Below are 18,288 nucleotides of genomic sequence, written 5' to 3'. Positions count from 1 at the left end.
TTAAAAAGTCTTTAGAGATCACAATGAGTTGGGTTAGATTGAAGCTGGCATGGGCCTAAGACCGGCACAATAGTTGACTTTACAGTCAAAACGACCTGATAAAAGTATAAGATTTATAGTTCGACTCTATATACATAAGGTTAAGTCAAGCCTGCAAGCCTGACCCATTAATTTTCTTTTAAAAAATTTAAAAATTTTTTTTTTGAATTATATATATTTTCTAAATCGTTAACAATAACAAACCGTACCGAACCAGCCCACAGGCCTACTGCCTATGCTCACACATGGCTTGGAAAGCCATGGACCATGCCCAACCCACTACAATAGCTAACCAGACCCTTCCGTGTTGGACTTTGTTCTAAGGCTTCACGCCGGCCAGGCCTAATTAACACCTCTAATCTTTATTATAGTTTATCAAGGATTTTTTATAATTTTGTAAAGAGTTGCCCGATATTTGCAGATTTTCTTTTTCTAATCATACAAGGAGATAATATATTTCAACATCAACTCATGTTTCCTTTGAAGCGATTTCATAATGGGGTAAATGATAGAAACCCACGTCAAGCAATGAAAGTACATATGATTAATAACTGCACAGTTTTCCTTGTATCAAAAATGATTTGTATTTTGGTGAAACATTTCTTATAGAAATAATGCTAACATTAAACTTACAGAATAAGCATCAAGTACAATATTGAAATTGGCATGAGGCCAGAGTAATTCTATGTCACTGATGATCTCAAATATATTCCAATTAAACTGATTCAACAAAGACAAGCATGTTCAAATGAGCAGTTTCTCAAGTCTTTACGTTCCCAATCTAGAATTAAAGAAACCAACATTGTTGGGTGAATTAATAGATATAAACTCTTAAAAATATGTAAAAGGAAAGCTACACCACCATTTGCAAAACCTATAAATTCCCCAACACTTTCATCTGCAAAAGCACTTTTCAAGCTGCTGCTGTCCACAAAAGCGCTTCTTCATTTTGCCCAACTCTTCTTCAACAATCACAAAAGAATCCATAGAAACACTATGTTCAGGTCAGCTACTCCTACCTACCGATTTCCCCTATATATGTATGGAAAATACTAAGGTATCGATCTGGTTACATTACTGGTTAATAAACTATCCCATTTGATGCCCAGAAGAGCATAATGTTAATCCGACAACAATCAATCTGTTAAACTTACTGGTGCTTGTACCGTAATAGTGCTCCTATATGTACATATTCTCTACATTTCACCACTTAGAATAAATTACATTCTAGCAGGCCTCCATGGACATCGTAAACCTAATTCAATAGTTTCTATTCACCATCAAGCTAACCACCAATGGATCCTCCCAAGGTTAATAAGCAATAATAATTACAACAAACTTGTAGCTCCTCCATATAACTCAACAAAGCATATCACCTGAATTAGAACTCCAGCGAGCTCAAGAAGGAATTCAAGAAAAATGGAGACGTAATAATCCTTGAAAATTGAAGAAAAAATATAATACTAAAGAGAAAAATAGAAGATATTTCAATATAAAGGAGGATGCTAATCCCATGCACTGGTCACACCTGGAACATATCCCCCACCATAACTGCCAGGAACCCCATATCCACCACTGCTATTCATTCCACCATAGTAATCTGAAGTTGGGGCAGCCCTACTAAATGAGCTATCTCTTCTAAAGTCACGACCACCAAAACGCCCTCCAGATCGTCGATTCTTACCACCACTAACAGCAGCTCTTGATGCATAACGAGTAAGCCAAGCGGGTACTTCCTGATTTGCTTCTTGCATTAGGTCAGATAGTGACCTTGCCATTGAAATATTGTTCTCGTTAAAGAAGGCTGTTGCTAATCCTGTCTTGCCTGCTCGACCTGTCCTTCCAATTCTATGGACATAATCATCAATGTCATTGGGGAGGTCGAAGTTGACTACATGAGCTACATGTGGTATATCGAGGCCACGTGCTGCCACATCTGTTGCCACTAAAATTGGTGTCTTTCCACTCTTAAATGATCTCAATGCAAATTCTCTTTCCTGCACAAAACCCGAAAGGTCATCTGATTAACTCATACATCTGGCAAAGCAACTCACATTAAAATTTATGGTTACTATGAATAAACTGCCATCAACAAACATGCAGATGATCATCCTAACGTTATTATTGAAAATCAAATACAAGCACACAAGTCAATTCATAATCAGATTTCAAACTTTTGTTTTCTTTTTGCTGCATGGATTCTACAAACTCACCTGTTGTGTTCTGTCACCATGAATTGTAGTTGCAGGAAACCCATTCATACACAACCAATATTCCAATGAATCAGCTCCTTTCTTTGTCTCCACAAAAACTAATGTCAGAGCTTGCTGCAAACTCAAGAAAAAAAATAACATCAACATAGATGTATATAAATCAACCTATCAAATTAAATCATAATGACTACCCCCAGCTCAGTAGTTTTGAAAAATACACATACATTATACACAGAGAAAGGTCCCAGGAAAATTTTTCCAATCAGAGACGTAAACAATTAATAAGAAATTAAAACAGGCAAGTCAACAATGTCAAACATGAAATGGCTGTACCTTTCCATGAACCCCATTTTCCCTTTGTGCATGCAGAAGGTCCATCAGATGGCTTCTCTTGTCAGACTCATGAACAAATTCAACTCTTTGAACAATAAGATCAGTACTTGACCCAACCCTTCCAACAGCAAGAAAGATGTAATTTGAAAGAAAATCAGATGCCAGTCTCTGTTCACCAAGCAAATTGCAAAGGAAACTGTCAGCAGAAGCTTGGAACAACATATCTTATGCAACATTACTATAGTGAAATAGATAGAAGTAGCTGGCACAACTGCTACGTCCAACCCACACTGAAGTTTATACCTTGTAACAGAACTAAATCTAGAATGTAACTATGAACTTGACCATGACTAGGGAAGGTAGAAAAGATATTCAAAGTTTTCAAATATTGTGCATTATGATTCCACCCTGTTCGTTTTTTAACAAATCTACTTATAAAAGCAACGATACTTGAATGGGAACAAAAGGAAGCCCTACAAATTATCAAAACAGACCTGTATCTCTTTTGGAAAGGTGGCACTAAAAAGCATAGTCTGTCTCACACCTGGAGGAGGCATATCCATTTGTTCCACTATTTTTCTGATTTGAGGCTCAAAACCCATGTCCAGCATCCGATCTGCCTCATCGAGAGCCAAGTATCGAATCATCTGCAGTGACACTCTTGCTCTCTCAAGCAGGTCAACCAATCGCCCCGGAGTTGCCACTAGAATATCAACCCCTCTCTCAAGTTCTCGCAACTATCAAACAACACACATCAGTAAAATAAAGTTAATCAATAAAAATTAATAAAATAATCAACAGAACAAGGAGTACCGCTGGAGAAGAAAAAAAGTACCCACAACTTAAAGAACAATATGACATCACAGACAAAAACCAGGGGCAAATGTGATGAAAAACAGATCAAACAATCAGATAAAACATTTGTGAAGCAAATATGGGAATTTATCATATGATTATGTCAGGTTATACCATTCAGAAAACGAGCTAAGTTTCTCCTACTGTAAGTATGAACGAGAAAACAAGAGATCCCATCATAATGTCCACCACTCCCCACCCACCCCTGCAGCCCTCCAACATCAAATGAGCTAAGTTAGTTTATTCTCTCTCACAAAAGGGATCTCACCAAAATTGGAAATATCTTCATAGTATTATGAAACAGAAAAGAAATCCATCTTTCACAGTAAAGAAAGATGGGAAAGTGATTAGTCAAACAGGTATTTGAAACCTCTAAGACATTCAAGACAATACAGATACCAAACACATCTCTGTTTCCCACCAAACACAAACTTTCAAAAAGCAGTTTCTATATTCCACAATTTTGAAAGGTAATAATTATACAAACAGATAAATGTTAAACTGCAAATATTGAAAATGACAATTAGTTGAAATTTATTTCAAGAAGTGAAGAATCTTTAGAAGATAATAGACCACATAATACCACTATTGGCCATAAACAGGAGATCAGAAGGTCGGGAAGTTAACTATGCAAAGCATGTCAAGACAAAAATTAAATTCCAACAACCTAAACAATGCAACCGATATTTTATAATGTAAACCTGGTCCTTGATCGGTGCCCCTCCATAAGCAACCACCACTTTAACACCAGTTTGGTAGGAAAACTTCTTGGCTTCCTCATGTATCTGCATATAAATGACAATCAAAACAAAAAGATTACTACCTGGCTGAAAAATTACATAATCTAATCATGCTCACAACAAAAAAGATCCAGACCACAGTCCCACCTGACATGAGAGCTCCCTCGTAGGGGAAAGAATAAGAGCAAGAGGGTAAACAGTCCTTGCCCCACATGGTCGCTGTACATACTGTTCTCGCATTATCCCACTAATAATTGGAAAGCAAAAAGCAGCTGTCTTCCCCGACCCTGTTTGAGCACATGCCATTAGATCCCGCCCTGCAAGGGATATAGGAATTGCATGACGCTGAACCGGAGTTGGTCTAACATACTTGCACCTTCTAATATTAGCATTCAGCCACTCCCCTAAATCTATCTCCGCAAATGTATTAACAGGTGGTGGCACATTATCCCCGCTCGTTTCCACTGGAATATCCTCATAAGCATTAAAATTTATCCCTGTATTTTCCTGTTCACCAAACACTGACTCTGCATTGTCATAATCACCAAATGGGTTCACTTCACGCTCTCTCCGGTCCCACCCTCCACTTCTATTATTCCAACCACCACCACCACCTCCCATAGTTCTACCACCATAACTTTGAACGCCAGACCCCCCATAACCAGTTTGGCGTCCCAAATCAGGTTTTGAACCACCACCCCAGCGGGGCCCACCAGCAACTGCTGCATAACCTCCAGCTTGGAGATCATTGGACACTGATGGAGTAGGGGCTGGGGTATACACGGGGGCATCAGATGAGGGCTGCTTTTTACGGAGATGTGGTGGCACGTAAGTGGCCTTCACGGGGCGAGTTGAGCTCCCATTGTTACTAGATGAGCCAGCCACTCCATCTGAACTCTCAGAATTGGCCACAGAATCAGCCCATGAAGTTCTCATAATTCCACAAATTTCAAAGCTTCAACCAACAAATGCTCTTCTCAATAGCAAACACACAGATCAAAACCCTGAAAAAACCACAATGCAAGTAACTGAAATCCAAATATCAAACCGATATTTCCACAAATTTCTAAAAAGATCAAAATTCAAACCAGCATCAACTCCACAACAACAAAATAATTCAAACTTCTCAATCAAAATCAACAACATAAAAAATTACAACAATTACAGTAACGCTAAACGCATAGAAACCCTAGATTTTGTGCCGTCGTAAGATCTGACAAGAAGCGAAAGTATAGTTCGACAAAAAAATAGTTGAAAATTAAAATAATTAGACCTAGTTTGAAAAATCCAGATCAAATTCAAACCTCTTTCTTTCTTCCTTTCGGCTTCGTTATTTTCGCGTCGTGCTGGAACTTAAAAGACAAAATAACAATAATAATAAATAATAGAAAATAAAAATAAAAAGTTTTCATCTTACTATTTTTCTTTTTAAACATAAAAAATATAATTTAAATTTGGAGTGTCCGTACAACCTTTGGTTTGTTTGCTTTGCCCGATAAAAACATACTAACTAACTAACGGTGTTTAAATTTTGATTAATTATTATAACCGACTCTTCTCTCATTTTCTTTTCGGTGCTGAATGCCCAGTGGTTACGCGTAAATTTTTCTAATTTTTAACTATTTTTCTATTTTATAAATATTTTTTAATATCCTTTGCCCCATCTAAATTTCAGTGTGTTTTAGAAGCCCTCCTAATTTAAACCAGTAAAGCAAACAAAGTCAACACCCAAAGGGTGTTTGGTTGGAGTTTTATAAAGGTTATTATTTAATTTATTTTTTTATTTTTTATTATTTATGTTATCTTGTCAGTTTTAATTATAATAAAAAATTATGTTATTATCAATAGTGATATAATAAGTAATAGAAATAATAATTATGATTTTATTATAATTATATTTTTATTTATTAATTTTTTAAGATAAGATAAATTTTATTTTTAATTAATACAATAAATAATATAAAAATATTTTAGAATAATTATATTCAAAGGTATTTAAGTAAAATAATATATTAGTATTCTTTTATTACCTCTAATCAAATATAATAATTATTTATACCTACTATTTTTACAAATTTATACCCAATAATCTTCAAGTTAATTTATCAATTTTGATAATAAAATATTACTTAAACCAAACGTCTTCGAAAAGTAATATTATGTGTACAAATAATGTAAACACTTTTATACATAAATAATTACATATCATCATTTGATTAGACAATTTTAAATTAGAGATAAAACAACACTCAATCATATAATAATATATCATTTTTTCTGTATAAAATTATGTAAATTGTTTTTATATATGGCTTTATTGCAAAACCTAAAGCCTAACTGATTTGGAGTAAAGCAACAACATTGTCTAGCTCGAGCCTTTAAGAGATAATTTAAGTAACAAAAAAGAAGGATTTCAAGCATAAAAAGCAAGGGTTAAAATTCTCTCCGAAGATATTTTAAAATTAAATTTTTGATTTATTTAATAAAGTGGTTATGGGTAAGAGTGGATACAAATCGAACCAAGTCTGAACACCTCTTGGCTTGAGTTCGGCTCGAATAAAAAATAGTTGGGCTCAAATTCATTGAGCCAATATTAAGGGTGGTTTAAGTTCGGTTCAAATAAAAATGGTTCGGTTGGAATTCGTTTCTAGTTTGACTTAAGTTTATGGTTTAAATATATGACTCAAATTCATGATTTGAATTTACGACTCATTGATAATAATGACATCATTTAAAAATTATTTAATATAATTTGAATTGAGTCACGACCAAGTTCAAACCGAATCGAACCATTTATCTAGTTCGTGAGGTAAACTAAGTTAAACTCTTTATAGTTTGAGTTCGACTCAATTTTAAAACAAGTCAAACTTGTGAACTTGAATATCATTCATATTTGAAGTAAACGATTCAAATCGAATCAAGCTGACTTTTGAGCTCGAGCCAATTTTGTTCTAATCCAACTTCAGTTGTTGAATCAATCACTAGATCCTTTCAACATCAAAGGAATAATTCAAGTCAAATACGATTTTCTCATTATTACAAAAAAAAATTGTCTAGCTCGGTCAAATGAGCATTGCTATGTGTATTTAAAAGCATGCATTTATAGTTTTATTGTATAACTTATATAAGGAATATTATATATATAAATAAATTTTATTAATTTATCTATATAAACTGATGTAAGTAATATTGTATATATAAATAAATTTTATTAATTTCTCTGATGTAATAAAATATGATTAAGTAATTTTTAAATTAAAAATAAATAAATAAATATTATATAATCTAATTATATATTATTATTTTAATTTGTATAAATAAATTAGGAAGATTTTGATTGAAACTTATATACTTAACAGATATAATTAATGCTACAAAAATGATTTCTTTGGTCAACATTCCATGGGTTTTTCCTATAAAATCCACTTTCCATATGTCAGCTTTTAGCGAATAATAAAGTAATTTGAATGAAAATTAAAATTTTTATAAACAATTTTTTAAGACAAAAATTAAAAGTTGCTGGTGTGCAAATACTCTAATATTTGTAAACAAAGTCACGGGATATCTGCAAAATCAAGGGAAATAAATGATAATTATTAATAATAAAACTATATATATTAATTTAAAATATTTAAAAAATATATTATTAAATAATTAAATGATTTTAAAATAAAAATAAAATAATATTTAATTAAAATATAGGGAAAAAGACTATTTTCTACCCAAATTTTAGTCTAATCTTAAAAGTATACCCATGTCTAAGAAAAAACTCAAACATCCATCCATCTCTAAAACGTCGTTAAGTTTTTTGTTAAATATAGGGGTAAAACCGTTATTTTATTATTTATATTCAAGTTATATAATTTTATCGCATTTTTCCCCTCCGATTTTAAAAATTAACTTTTACCCTCATACCTAAACTTTGAAAAGTGACTTTCACCCCCAAAATCCCTAATTTTTTTTTTTCACTTTTCCTTCGACCACCAGCAACAATGTGATTGGAGAGAGAGTGACGAGCGTTGTCCAGATTTGGATGACGCTTGTCGACCTTCACTAGACGACACTTGTCATCCAGTGAGGACAATGTTTATCGTCTAGAATGGACGATGAGGCGTCATCCAAATCTAGATGACAGTCGTCCTCCTTGCACAATGATTGTCGTCCAAAGGTCAACCTCTGGACGAAAACTCCTCTTCCATCGATCGGCTGTCGTCGGAGAAAGTAACTAAATTTCAAGAAGAAAAAGTGAATTTTTTAAAACTTAATTCAGAGAAAAAATATTAGTTTTTCAAATTAAATGGGAGAAAATAAGATAAAATTTTAATTATTTAATATTATTGATAAAACACCAAAATTATCTTTTAACCCTAATAAAAAATATGTAGGTGTGTCCTAATAGATTAAACTTTAGGTGAATATTTAAGTTTTTTATCAGATATAAATATATTTATGCGATTAAGCTAAAACTTGTGTGGGAAATTGTCGTTTCCCCTAAAATATATCTCATTTATTATTAATGCGGGGCGTAACAATGTAGTCCAATTGCTAACATTTAAGTAAATGCTGCTGTAATTAATAATGTCGACCAATCCGAACTTTAAGCGCGTACTTGTGACGATTGATTTTAATTGAATGAGTTGTAAAATTAGGGACATGTTGCACCAGATTCTTTTTCCAGTGTTGCAACTTTGTCCAAGCACCCTTGCTTGACGTGGTTTTTTCCTTTGACGAAATGGGCCATTTTTTTACGTGATATGTTTGCATTTCCTATTTGTTATTTATCAAAGGGAAAAGGATTATTTCTCCCTTAAGTTTTAGTTCAATCTTAAAAGTATATCTACATTTAATAAAAAACTTAAATATTTATCAATCTATAAACCGTCATTAAGTTTTTTTGTTAAATATAGGGGTAAAATCATTATTTTATTGTTTATATTCAAGTTATATAATTTTATTACATTTTCTCTCTCCGATTTTAAAAATTAACTTTTACCCCTATACCTGAACTCTAAAAAGTGACTTTCATCCCCTCAAATCCCTAATTTCTTTTCACTTTCCCTACCACCACCGGCAACGACATGATTGGAGGAAGAGTGACGAACGTTGTCAAGATTTGGATGATGCTTGTCGACCTTCACTAGACGACGCATCGTCGTCCATTCTCTAGACGACGCTCATCCTCCATTCTAGACGACCCTCGTTGTCCAGTGAGGATGACGCTAGTTGTCCAGAATGGACGATGAAGCGTCATCTAGAATAGACGACTCCTGTCGTCCAAATCTGGACAACGTTCGTCATCTAGATCTGGACGACGATCATCCTCCTTGGACGATGATTGTCGTCCAGAGGTCGACCTCTAGACGAAAACTCCTTCGTCGTTAGTTAACCGTCGCCAAAGAAAGTGGTTGGATTTTAAAGAGAAAAAGTGAATTTTTTTAAACTTAATTCAAGAGAAAAATATTAGTTTTTCAAATTAAAGAGGGAAAAATGAGATAAAATTTTAATTATTTAATATTATTGATAAAATAACAAAATTACCCCTTTAACCTTAACAAAAAATATATAGGTGTGTCCTAACAGGTTAAACTTTGGGTGGGTGTTTGAGTTTTTTATCAGACGTAGACATACTTTTGAGATTAAACTAAAAATTAGATGGGAAATTGTCCTTTTCCTTTTATAAAAATTTAAAATTGATTAATATTGTCATTTTTATAAATCTAAAATTGATATTTAAAAAATAATGAAAATAAAACAAGGTAAAAGACTTGTTTGATAATTTTTATGGTTAAACTAATTTTAATATTCAGGGTTTTTCTTATAATGAACATGATTTGTTGCTTCTTTTAATTTTGAAAGCTCCCTTGTTTAAGAAACACTACTCATTGGGTTTCACAAATACCTGTTAACCCCTATGTATTTGGCCTTTTCTATAGTCAACACCATTGGTTTTGAAAATGCTACAAATTTAATCTTCAAATTTATCAATAGTTTTATTACACAATAAAAATTCTTATTAACTAACCTCGCAAAATGACATCCAGCGACATGACCAACCATAGAAATCTCAACCAACACTCATTGGGTTGATTAATATCATCTTAACCCCTTTTTTTGTAGTCAACACCATTGATTTTGAAAATATTATGAATTTAATCTTCAATTCATTAAAGGGGTGTTTGATTTGAGTAATATTTTATTATCAAAATAGAAAAATTACCTTGAAGATAGATTACTTAGAAGATTACTGGGTATAAATGATTACTATGTTTGATAAAATTTGGTAAGTATAAATAATTATTGTGTTTGGTTAAAGGTAATAAAATATTACTAATAAATTATTTTATTTAAATGCCCTTGAATATAATTATTTTTAAATATTTTTTATATTATTTGTCATATTAATTAAAAATAAATCTATTTTTATCTCAAAAAATTAATAAATAATAATATAATTATAATAAACTCAAGATTACCTCAGTAATCTTTAAATACCTAAAGTGAAAGTGGTAATCAGATTATTACATATATTACTTGTCACGTCAGCATTGATAATAGAAGATTACTGTAATATTTTATTACTGATAAACCAAACAAGGGAATAAAAGATAGATTATCAAGGTAATCTTAAAAAACTTCAACAAAACGCCCCCTAATAGTTTTGTTACACAGTAAAAATCATCATTAACCAAACTCACAAAGTGACGTCCAAATAAACAACCGGCTATAAGAATAGCGATCAACAACTTCTCATGCGAATAAACATCATTTGCCTAGAGGCAGTAAGCTATCAACCTACATTCCACCCTCTCACGTAAACTTGGAGAAAACAATAACTTCCCATCAAATTGAGATATGATCGTTACCATATATGTAACATAACGCATTAGGAAGTTGCATTTTGAATTTAAATTTGAATTATAGTTGATAAGACAATAATCATTACTCTTTATCCTATAAATATAAAAAATTACTCGGAGAAAAAGTAGAGAATCAAGTATGGAAGATTATAATCTCTTTAAGATATGGGAGAACGCTCTCGTAAAGATATTATAAAATTTATATGATATTTTGTCTATTTTTTGTTTTTTAATGCTCTTTGTACATGGTTTTATACAAAAAAGTCTAGAACAATCACAATTGTAAGTTACAATTACAATAAAAACAATATAAAACTTATGGAAACTTGTTGATATTGATATCATGTGAGTTAACAACAAATCGGTTATTTATTTATTTAAATCCTTGATTTCAAGAATATCCGAGATTTTCAACTCTTGATTTCAAAAATATCCAAGATTCTTAATCATCTTCCTCAAGCTAATGTGGAAGAGCAACACATCCTAACGTTGCTAAAATTGGAATAATTGTTACGGATATTCTTGTAGCCTCCCTCGAGTTAGTACGGGGACCTCTCATAAACCTATATCACACATGATGGGATGAATTTGTGTATTACCAAACATTTTGGTGAAAACATTGGCAAGTTTTCTATAGGAGGAGACATACGCCAAATTTAAGATAACTTAGTATTTAAGTCATATATAGTGTTAGTCAACTTCAAGATGTTTCACACATTCTTGGAAAATGATATTAGAAATGATGTGGATGACAGCCTTATTATCACAAAATAGATCATTGGGTCAAGGACATCAGTGAATATGTTATTGAGCAAGTTAGTGAGTTACACTATTTCTTTAGTAGTTTTCACTGTGACTCGATATTCATTTTCAATAGATGAAAAAGAACCTGCGTTTTGCTTCTTAGAGTGTCTGGTCATTTTTTTTTAAGTAGTTTGTAATGGAGAATGATTATTTAGTGGCGAGGACAAGATTGAAATTTCATTTTTTAACGTTAAAACATGAAGCATCCAACGGCTAGAAGTACTTTGGATTCTTGAATTCACCGGGCCAATACATGGTACCCGGCATTGTAACCAACCCGTAATTACGCAACAACGGATCGCTATAAATTCACAGCGCGCCTATCTCTTTGTTCTTTTACGCGCTGTCTCATTTCGAGCTGTTTCTTGACAGAGTGAAACAAAGCGCTCCAACGGAATCTTTCAATCTCACTCTAGGGTTAGGGATATCCCTAATCCGGTTAGCGTCATCCCCATTTTGGAGTCAATATGGGCGCGGATTCCTTATCCACTGACTACACCACCGACCTTGATGAGCAGATCGCGCAACTCACGCAGTGCAAGCCACTCTCTGAACAGCAGGTTTTGTACAGCTTCAAATTGAATCGATTTGTTATTTATGCAAACGAGCTCAATGACAGTTACTTGTTGTTGAAACAGGGTTTAGATATGATCTCAATTGATATAATTAGCGATTTGACTAGCGAATTCGTGGCGAGATCTCGTGCGTTGATTGTTTCGTTTGAATGGTTATTTATTAACAGATTTTGATTATGTGCATTCTGTACCGTATTTGATTTTTGATTTCAAGAATGAATTTGAAAATGAAATTAAGAAATTCATATTTTTGTTCACAAAATTTGAAAACGAACTGTTAAGAAGTGTTCTTTATCATTTTGTGAAATAGTCTCAACCTTCTTTATGTTTTTTGATTTTTCAAATTTTTTGGTGTTTTGTAGTTATATCTCTAGTGTTTTAGTTTAGTTGTTAAGGATCAAGGTTTGTGGAAACAAATTTTTTTTTGATGTGGAACGTCGCACTTCTAACGTGAAATTTTGCATTTGATAGGTAGGAAATGTATCGGGTGTGGTGCTTCTTGTTATAAGTGTGACATTCTATGTGACTAAAAAGTCATTTTCAGTGTTATTACAGGGGTTGCAACTTTTCATTGAAATAGAATGTTATGCATAAGATATCATCTTGTACCATTTACATGTCATATCTTATTGGAAGTATGACTTAAGTGTTATCAGTATGATACTCTGTGTACGAGTGTAACATTTCATATTACACCCTTGTTTTATTATATATATTTTTAATTTTATCACATTTAATTGTCGGAAATTTGTTTGCTTAATCAAAAGAAGCAGAAGACTAACTTTTTTGTTTTTTGGTTTGTGCTGTAGGTTAAAGCATTATGTGAGAAGGCTAAGGAGATATTGATGGACGAAAGCAATGTCCAGGTTTGCTACTTCTCTTACTTCTCCATGCATCTCTTCATTTTTTTCTTGATAGTTCTTTTTGTAGCAATGTATGTAACCTCACTTGCTCGGGTATTATTTCTAACCTCAGGGAAGATGAGAATTTTCTTTGGAATTTGTTACCCTACTGTTGGTTGCCTTCAGTTTGAAAATTTAATTTCTTGGATATCAAATTCTGCTTGCAGTATGATTGTTGGCTTCTTTTTATATTGGTTGACTTTTTCCTTTTATTTGCCTTTCACTTTGTACATGCCATACTGCTTATCTTAATACAGAACATTGATTGTTTGTGGATTTTTTTTGTGTGACAGCCTGTGAAAAGCCCTGTGACAATTTGTGGTGATATTCATGGGCAGTTTCATGATCTTGCTGAACTTTTTCAAATTGGAGGGAAGGTATCAGTTTTGACTATAACTATTTTGTATTCTACTTTCTGTTTCAGCTGAGGGAATATCTAAAATAATTACTTGGTCCTGTCAAAGAAATGCTTTTGCAGATTGACGTGCTCCAGAGGTATTGTAGTTGGGTAAATCAGCAGTTGTGAGGAAACTTTTTATTCATTTACTAAGCATCAGCATATATTACATTAGTTTATTCCCCTTTGAAAAAAAAAAAAGTATTAAGCTATTGCTGTTCTCCATTCACTTTTGATCATAGGAGTTGTGTTTTGTTGGATTTCTAGTGATTAATTGCTTATTGTGTTTCTTTCATTATGAAGAATCATCAATGTTAGTGTCAATTAATTGTTATTTTGATCTGACAGTTTATGCCAACTGGCTTTCAAAAACAGCAATATTAAGATTATGCTTTTATTGGTTGTTGATTTGATTTGTTAAGGGCCTTCACTATTTATTTCTATGTTTGGGATAATAAGCTCTTTCAAATTATCTTGTGAGCACTTCCTTGATCTCAGTCTGACCTTATGATTTAAATTGACAGTGTCCGGACACCAACTACTTGTTTATGGGGGATTACGTGGACCGTGGCTATTACTCTGTTGAAACTGTCACGGTAGGTCCAAATTAAACTAGATATTTGGAGTAAAATTTGAAGCTTACATAATTAAACTAGATCTTTGGAGTAAATGTAACAGCTTACATAATTAAACTAGATGCTTAGAGTAAATTTAGCAACTTACATATTGATAATGACAGTTGAAAAATCATATGAAAATTGAAGATATGGGGTAGGGAAATATAAATGGCTTTGATGCAATTGCTTGAAATCTGAAATTTTAATGTACGTGGCAAATTGACAGTATTCAAGCTTTTAGGGAATAATTTTACATGGTGGGTGAAAATGATATATCATCGTTTTTTTATAAGAGAGAATTGAAGTGCTGGAAAATTCATGTATACTGTCTTTATTTTGGATTGCTGGTCCAATCCTTTGTAATTCTCTACATCATTAATAAATTTTCTTGTTTCCTATGAAAAAATGTCCACAAGTGGTAATCTTGAAATTCCGGACTAGATCTTACTTTGACAAAAAACTTGTGTTAATTGATTACACAAGTCTTGTCCTTCTCTCTCTTTCCTGTTTAATTTGTCATGTCATATGTACTGAGATGATATTACGATAAAAGAGATGTAATTCCTAGCAATAATTGAAGTCAAAGTATGACAATGCAGTCGTGTTTATCCATGTTATCCAGTAGTAGCGAAACTTTGTATGAAGGTCAATCTTCTTTTAATAGATTATGGTTTTCTGAGGCTAAATTGTGTTTTTCTGCAAAGACTGAGATTGTACACTGGTATGAATATTTCCTAGCAGCTATTGATTATTGATGTTGGTTTGGGGGGAAGGAGTATAAATTTATTTGCTTGTTGCCATATTGATACTCATTTGATGTTATTCATGATGCTGGATTGTGTGTTTGTTCAGCTGTTAGTGGCCCTCAAAGTACGATATCCTCAGCGAATCACTATTCTTAGAGGAAACCATGAAAGTCGTCAGGTATATTACTATATTCTTATACTCCTTTTATTCTCTTTTTAGTTTCTTTTGTTTCGCCCCTAGTGGCATTTTGTTCCAAACAGCTGCAGTGAGTTTTCGGATTCTGAACATGGTTCCAGCATGATGTCTCAAATTTCTTTGTTAGTTTAGTTAACTTATGATCTCAGTAAATCTAGCTCTACTTTGCTGTTCCTTGTTTAAAGACATCTTATTTAAATTTCAATTGGTTTTTCTGTTTGCTTCAATGTAATTTAGGTTCTACCTCCTTAACGAAAGTTGGGTCTTATTTTTCTCAAATTGTTGCTTAACTCGTAGGTTGTAGACTGGGTGTTGAGCTAAATATTGCTTCATTTATTCTGTTACAGATCACTCAGGTGTATGGATTTTACGATGAATGTCTGCGGAAGTGAGTTCTCTCGTCACAACCTTGGGTTAAGATGTCATCATTGAGATAATATTTAGTCAAACTAGAGGCTTCGTAATAAATCCTGTTAGTACCAAAGTTTGGGGAAGGGGGGTGGACTGACATAAATTTTGGAGGTTGGGAGTAGGGGTACAACAGAAGAAGAAAAAAATTGAAGCTCAAAACTCCTAGGTTATGATGAATCTCCTTTTCTGTTGCATCTTGCAATTATTGATAAACAACTATTGTAAGTACAAAGTGAAGCATACTTCTGTTAATAGTTCTCCAGGATGACACTAAGGTTGATTTGTCAACTTTTATTCTGACTCCTTCTGTGGAATTCCATAGTAATGCTTTATGACTGATCAAGTTTGTTAAGAAAAGAAATTTCAGTTTTTTGTTTTGCTTTTCTTTTGTAGTTGCATGATGCTGGCTATGGGTTATATGTGCTAAGGTCCTATTGGCATTCCATGCCATTCTCAAATGAACTTACATGGCCATTTGACACTCTACTGTTTTGGAGATAATATCTTCTTTTAATGATTTCTTTGCAGGTATGGCAATGCTAACATTTGGAAGATTTTCACCGACCTTTTTGACTATTTTCCATTGACTGCCTTGGTATGTGAAAGAAAAATTTTGAATATTAATGCAACTTATCTAGTCTCTTATCACTTTAAAAAAAAAAAAAAAAGAACGAAAAAGTTGGAAGAGAAACTCGGTGCTTGATACACTTGATTGGAGTTGCTGAAATGTGGATTTTATGGGTAAACAATAGATAAGAGACGAGGATTTATATCAGTCACGGAAATTTTGATTTTGCTTCATGGTTCTATATTGAGGCTGAAGTGATTATGATGGTCAATAATACTTTATGCATTAATATTGAGTACGAATACGGGTATAAATGTTGACATGTTATCATGTAATTGGGTGATTTTGAATTAGAGATAAAATAATACTCAATCACATAATGATACGTTAGTGTTTGCAACAATTGTTATTGTATGTAGTATTACTCTATGATGATCACGGAAGGATTTTAATTATTCTACACATCTAAGTCATTGCCCCTTCTATGTAGGTGGAGTCAGAAATATTCTGTCTACATGGTGGACTATCCCCTTCAATTGAAACCCTTGATAACATTAGGAACTTTGACCGTGTTCAAGAGGTTCCTCATGAAGGACCCATGTGCGATTTGTTATGGTCTGACCCAGATGATAGATGTGGCTGGGGTATTTCACCTCGTGGTGCTGGATATACGTTTGGCCAGGTAACTTGCCTCAAAGACGAAACATCCCACCTTTATTATTAAGAATTGGCTTCCCTAATAGTTTTAGTGATTATCATTCTTATATTTAGTCCCTTTTTAAACGATTGCATTCTGTTTTGCAGGACATATCTGAACAATTCAATCATACAAACAACTTAAAGTTGATTGCTAGAGCTCATCAGTTGGTCATGGATGGATTTAACTGGGCACATGTAATTCTTTAAGACTATGAAATAATTATTAGATTATTTCTTTTCCTGCACAAAAGGATTTTGAGCGGGACTTTAACTTTGATTTCTTGAGACAGGAACAAAAGGTGGTTACTATTTTCAGTGCACCTAATTATTGTTATCGTTGTGGGAACATGGCTTCTATTTTGGAAGTTGATGATTGCAAGGGCCACACATTCATCCAGGTCTCTCTTGCTTTTTCCATCAGAATTTAGTGTATTTATCATAGACCCGTGAAAGATATTTATTGCTATCCAATGTTTGCATGAACTATAAAAGCATCCTTCCCTTTTGCGGGATTTTTAAATGTTTCTGAAACAATTAAATTTGTTGCTGAGTTCTTGTTAGCATGTTTAAATTCATTATGACTTTCTGGATGTACTTCATCTTGTTACAGTTTGAGCCAGCTCCTCGGAGGGGGGAACCAGATGTTACGCGCAGAACACCTGACTATTTCCTGTGAAGCTGCCTCACCCTACCAGTTCCATTCCACTTGCTTCATCTCCTCTCTTTCAGCCAGTCACAATCGTGGATCCTCATTGGAAAGATGCCAGCTGGGTTTGAAATCTTATATTTTATTTCTAGACTTGCTTCTCTGATGATTTTGTCCAAAAAGAATATATAGTAGGGAGGTTAGATTCTCTTTAATGTGCCTTACACTAGAAAAGCTTTCCACTGGAGAAATTGCCTAGCTAGCGAATCACCAATTGATCTGACATCTAGTGTTACAATGTACTGAATATGTAGATATCCTTATTTAATTTTGTTATCCTTGTTTTCTTTGCGTGAGTGATTGAAATGCTGCAGTTATGTATTTCTATTTTTGGGTTATATATATATATATATATATATATATATATATATATATATATATATTTTAGTAGAATATTTATATACATATACTTTCCTCATCAGTTTTACTTGGTTTGCATTTGGTTCCTCGGAAGAGTGATGGGCTTTGTTTATATATTCATTAAATTTAAAACCATTTTATGTTTAAAATTTTGCATGGATACCGATATCATTCATTCATAATGAGCTTACTGGCAGTCTAACAAACAAAATCTTCTTTCATTTTCCATTCATTTACTAGAAAAGTTGCATACCGTGGAAGGACCGAAAA

At 33.0% G+C, this 18,288-nt stretch overlaps 2 protein-coding genes across 3 annotated transcripts; one reads left to right on the top strand and one right to left on the bottom strand.

The window, feature by feature from the left end:
• Positions 1-1,325: 1,325 nt before the first annotated feature.
• Positions 1,326-5,614, bottom strand: LOC123227967 (DEAD-box ATP-dependent RNA helicase 11-like). Its single transcript, XM_044653136.1, has 7 exons — positions 5,485-5,614; positions 4,328-5,184; positions 4,142-4,225; positions 3,080-3,322; positions 2,586-2,753; positions 2,253-2,366; positions 1,326-2,036 (listed from the first exon to the last, which is right to left on the bottom strand). Exons 2-7 carry the CDS (start codon positions 5,114-5,116, stop codon positions 1,545-1,547), a joined length of 1,890 nt encoding a protein of 629 aa, XP_044509071.1. The 5' UTR covers positions 5,117-5,184; positions 5,485-5,614; the 3' UTR covers positions 1,326-1,544.
• Positions 5,615-12,163: 6,549 nt separating this feature from the next.
• On the top strand, positions 12,164-17,945 carry LOC123227190 (serine/threonine-protein phosphatase PP2A-4 catalytic subunit). 2 transcript variants are annotated; one of them, XM_044651887.1, is made up of 11 exons: positions 12,164-12,401; positions 13,226-13,282; positions 13,612-13,695; positions 14,240-14,311; positions 15,185-15,256; positions 15,622-15,662; positions 16,214-16,280; positions 16,744-16,935; positions 17,058-17,147; positions 17,243-17,350; positions 17,563-17,945. In XM_044651887.1, the coding sequence occupies exons 1-11, from the start codon at positions 12,309-12,311 to the stop codon at positions 17,626-17,628; spliced, it is 942 nt and encodes a 313-aa protein (XP_044507822.1). In that variant the 5' UTR covers positions 12,164-12,308; the 3' UTR covers positions 17,629-17,945. The 2 variants fall into 2 exon arrangements, with proteins under 2 accessions (XP_044507822.1, XP_044507823.1); XM_044651888.1 differs by having other exon boundaries at positions 12,316-12,406; positions 13,233-13,282.
• Positions 17,946-18,288: the final 343 nt, after the last annotated feature.

Source organism: Mangifera indica, chromosome 10 (genome assembly GCF_011075055.1).
Source record: "Mangifera indica cultivar Alphonso chromosome 10, CATAS_Mindica_2.1, whole genome shotgun sequence".
NCBI classification, from domain to species: Eukaryota; Viridiplantae; Streptophyta; class Magnoliopsida; order Sapindales; family Anacardiaceae; genus Mangifera; species Mangifera indica.
This window is presented reverse-complemented; position numbering and strand designations above follow the sequence as displayed.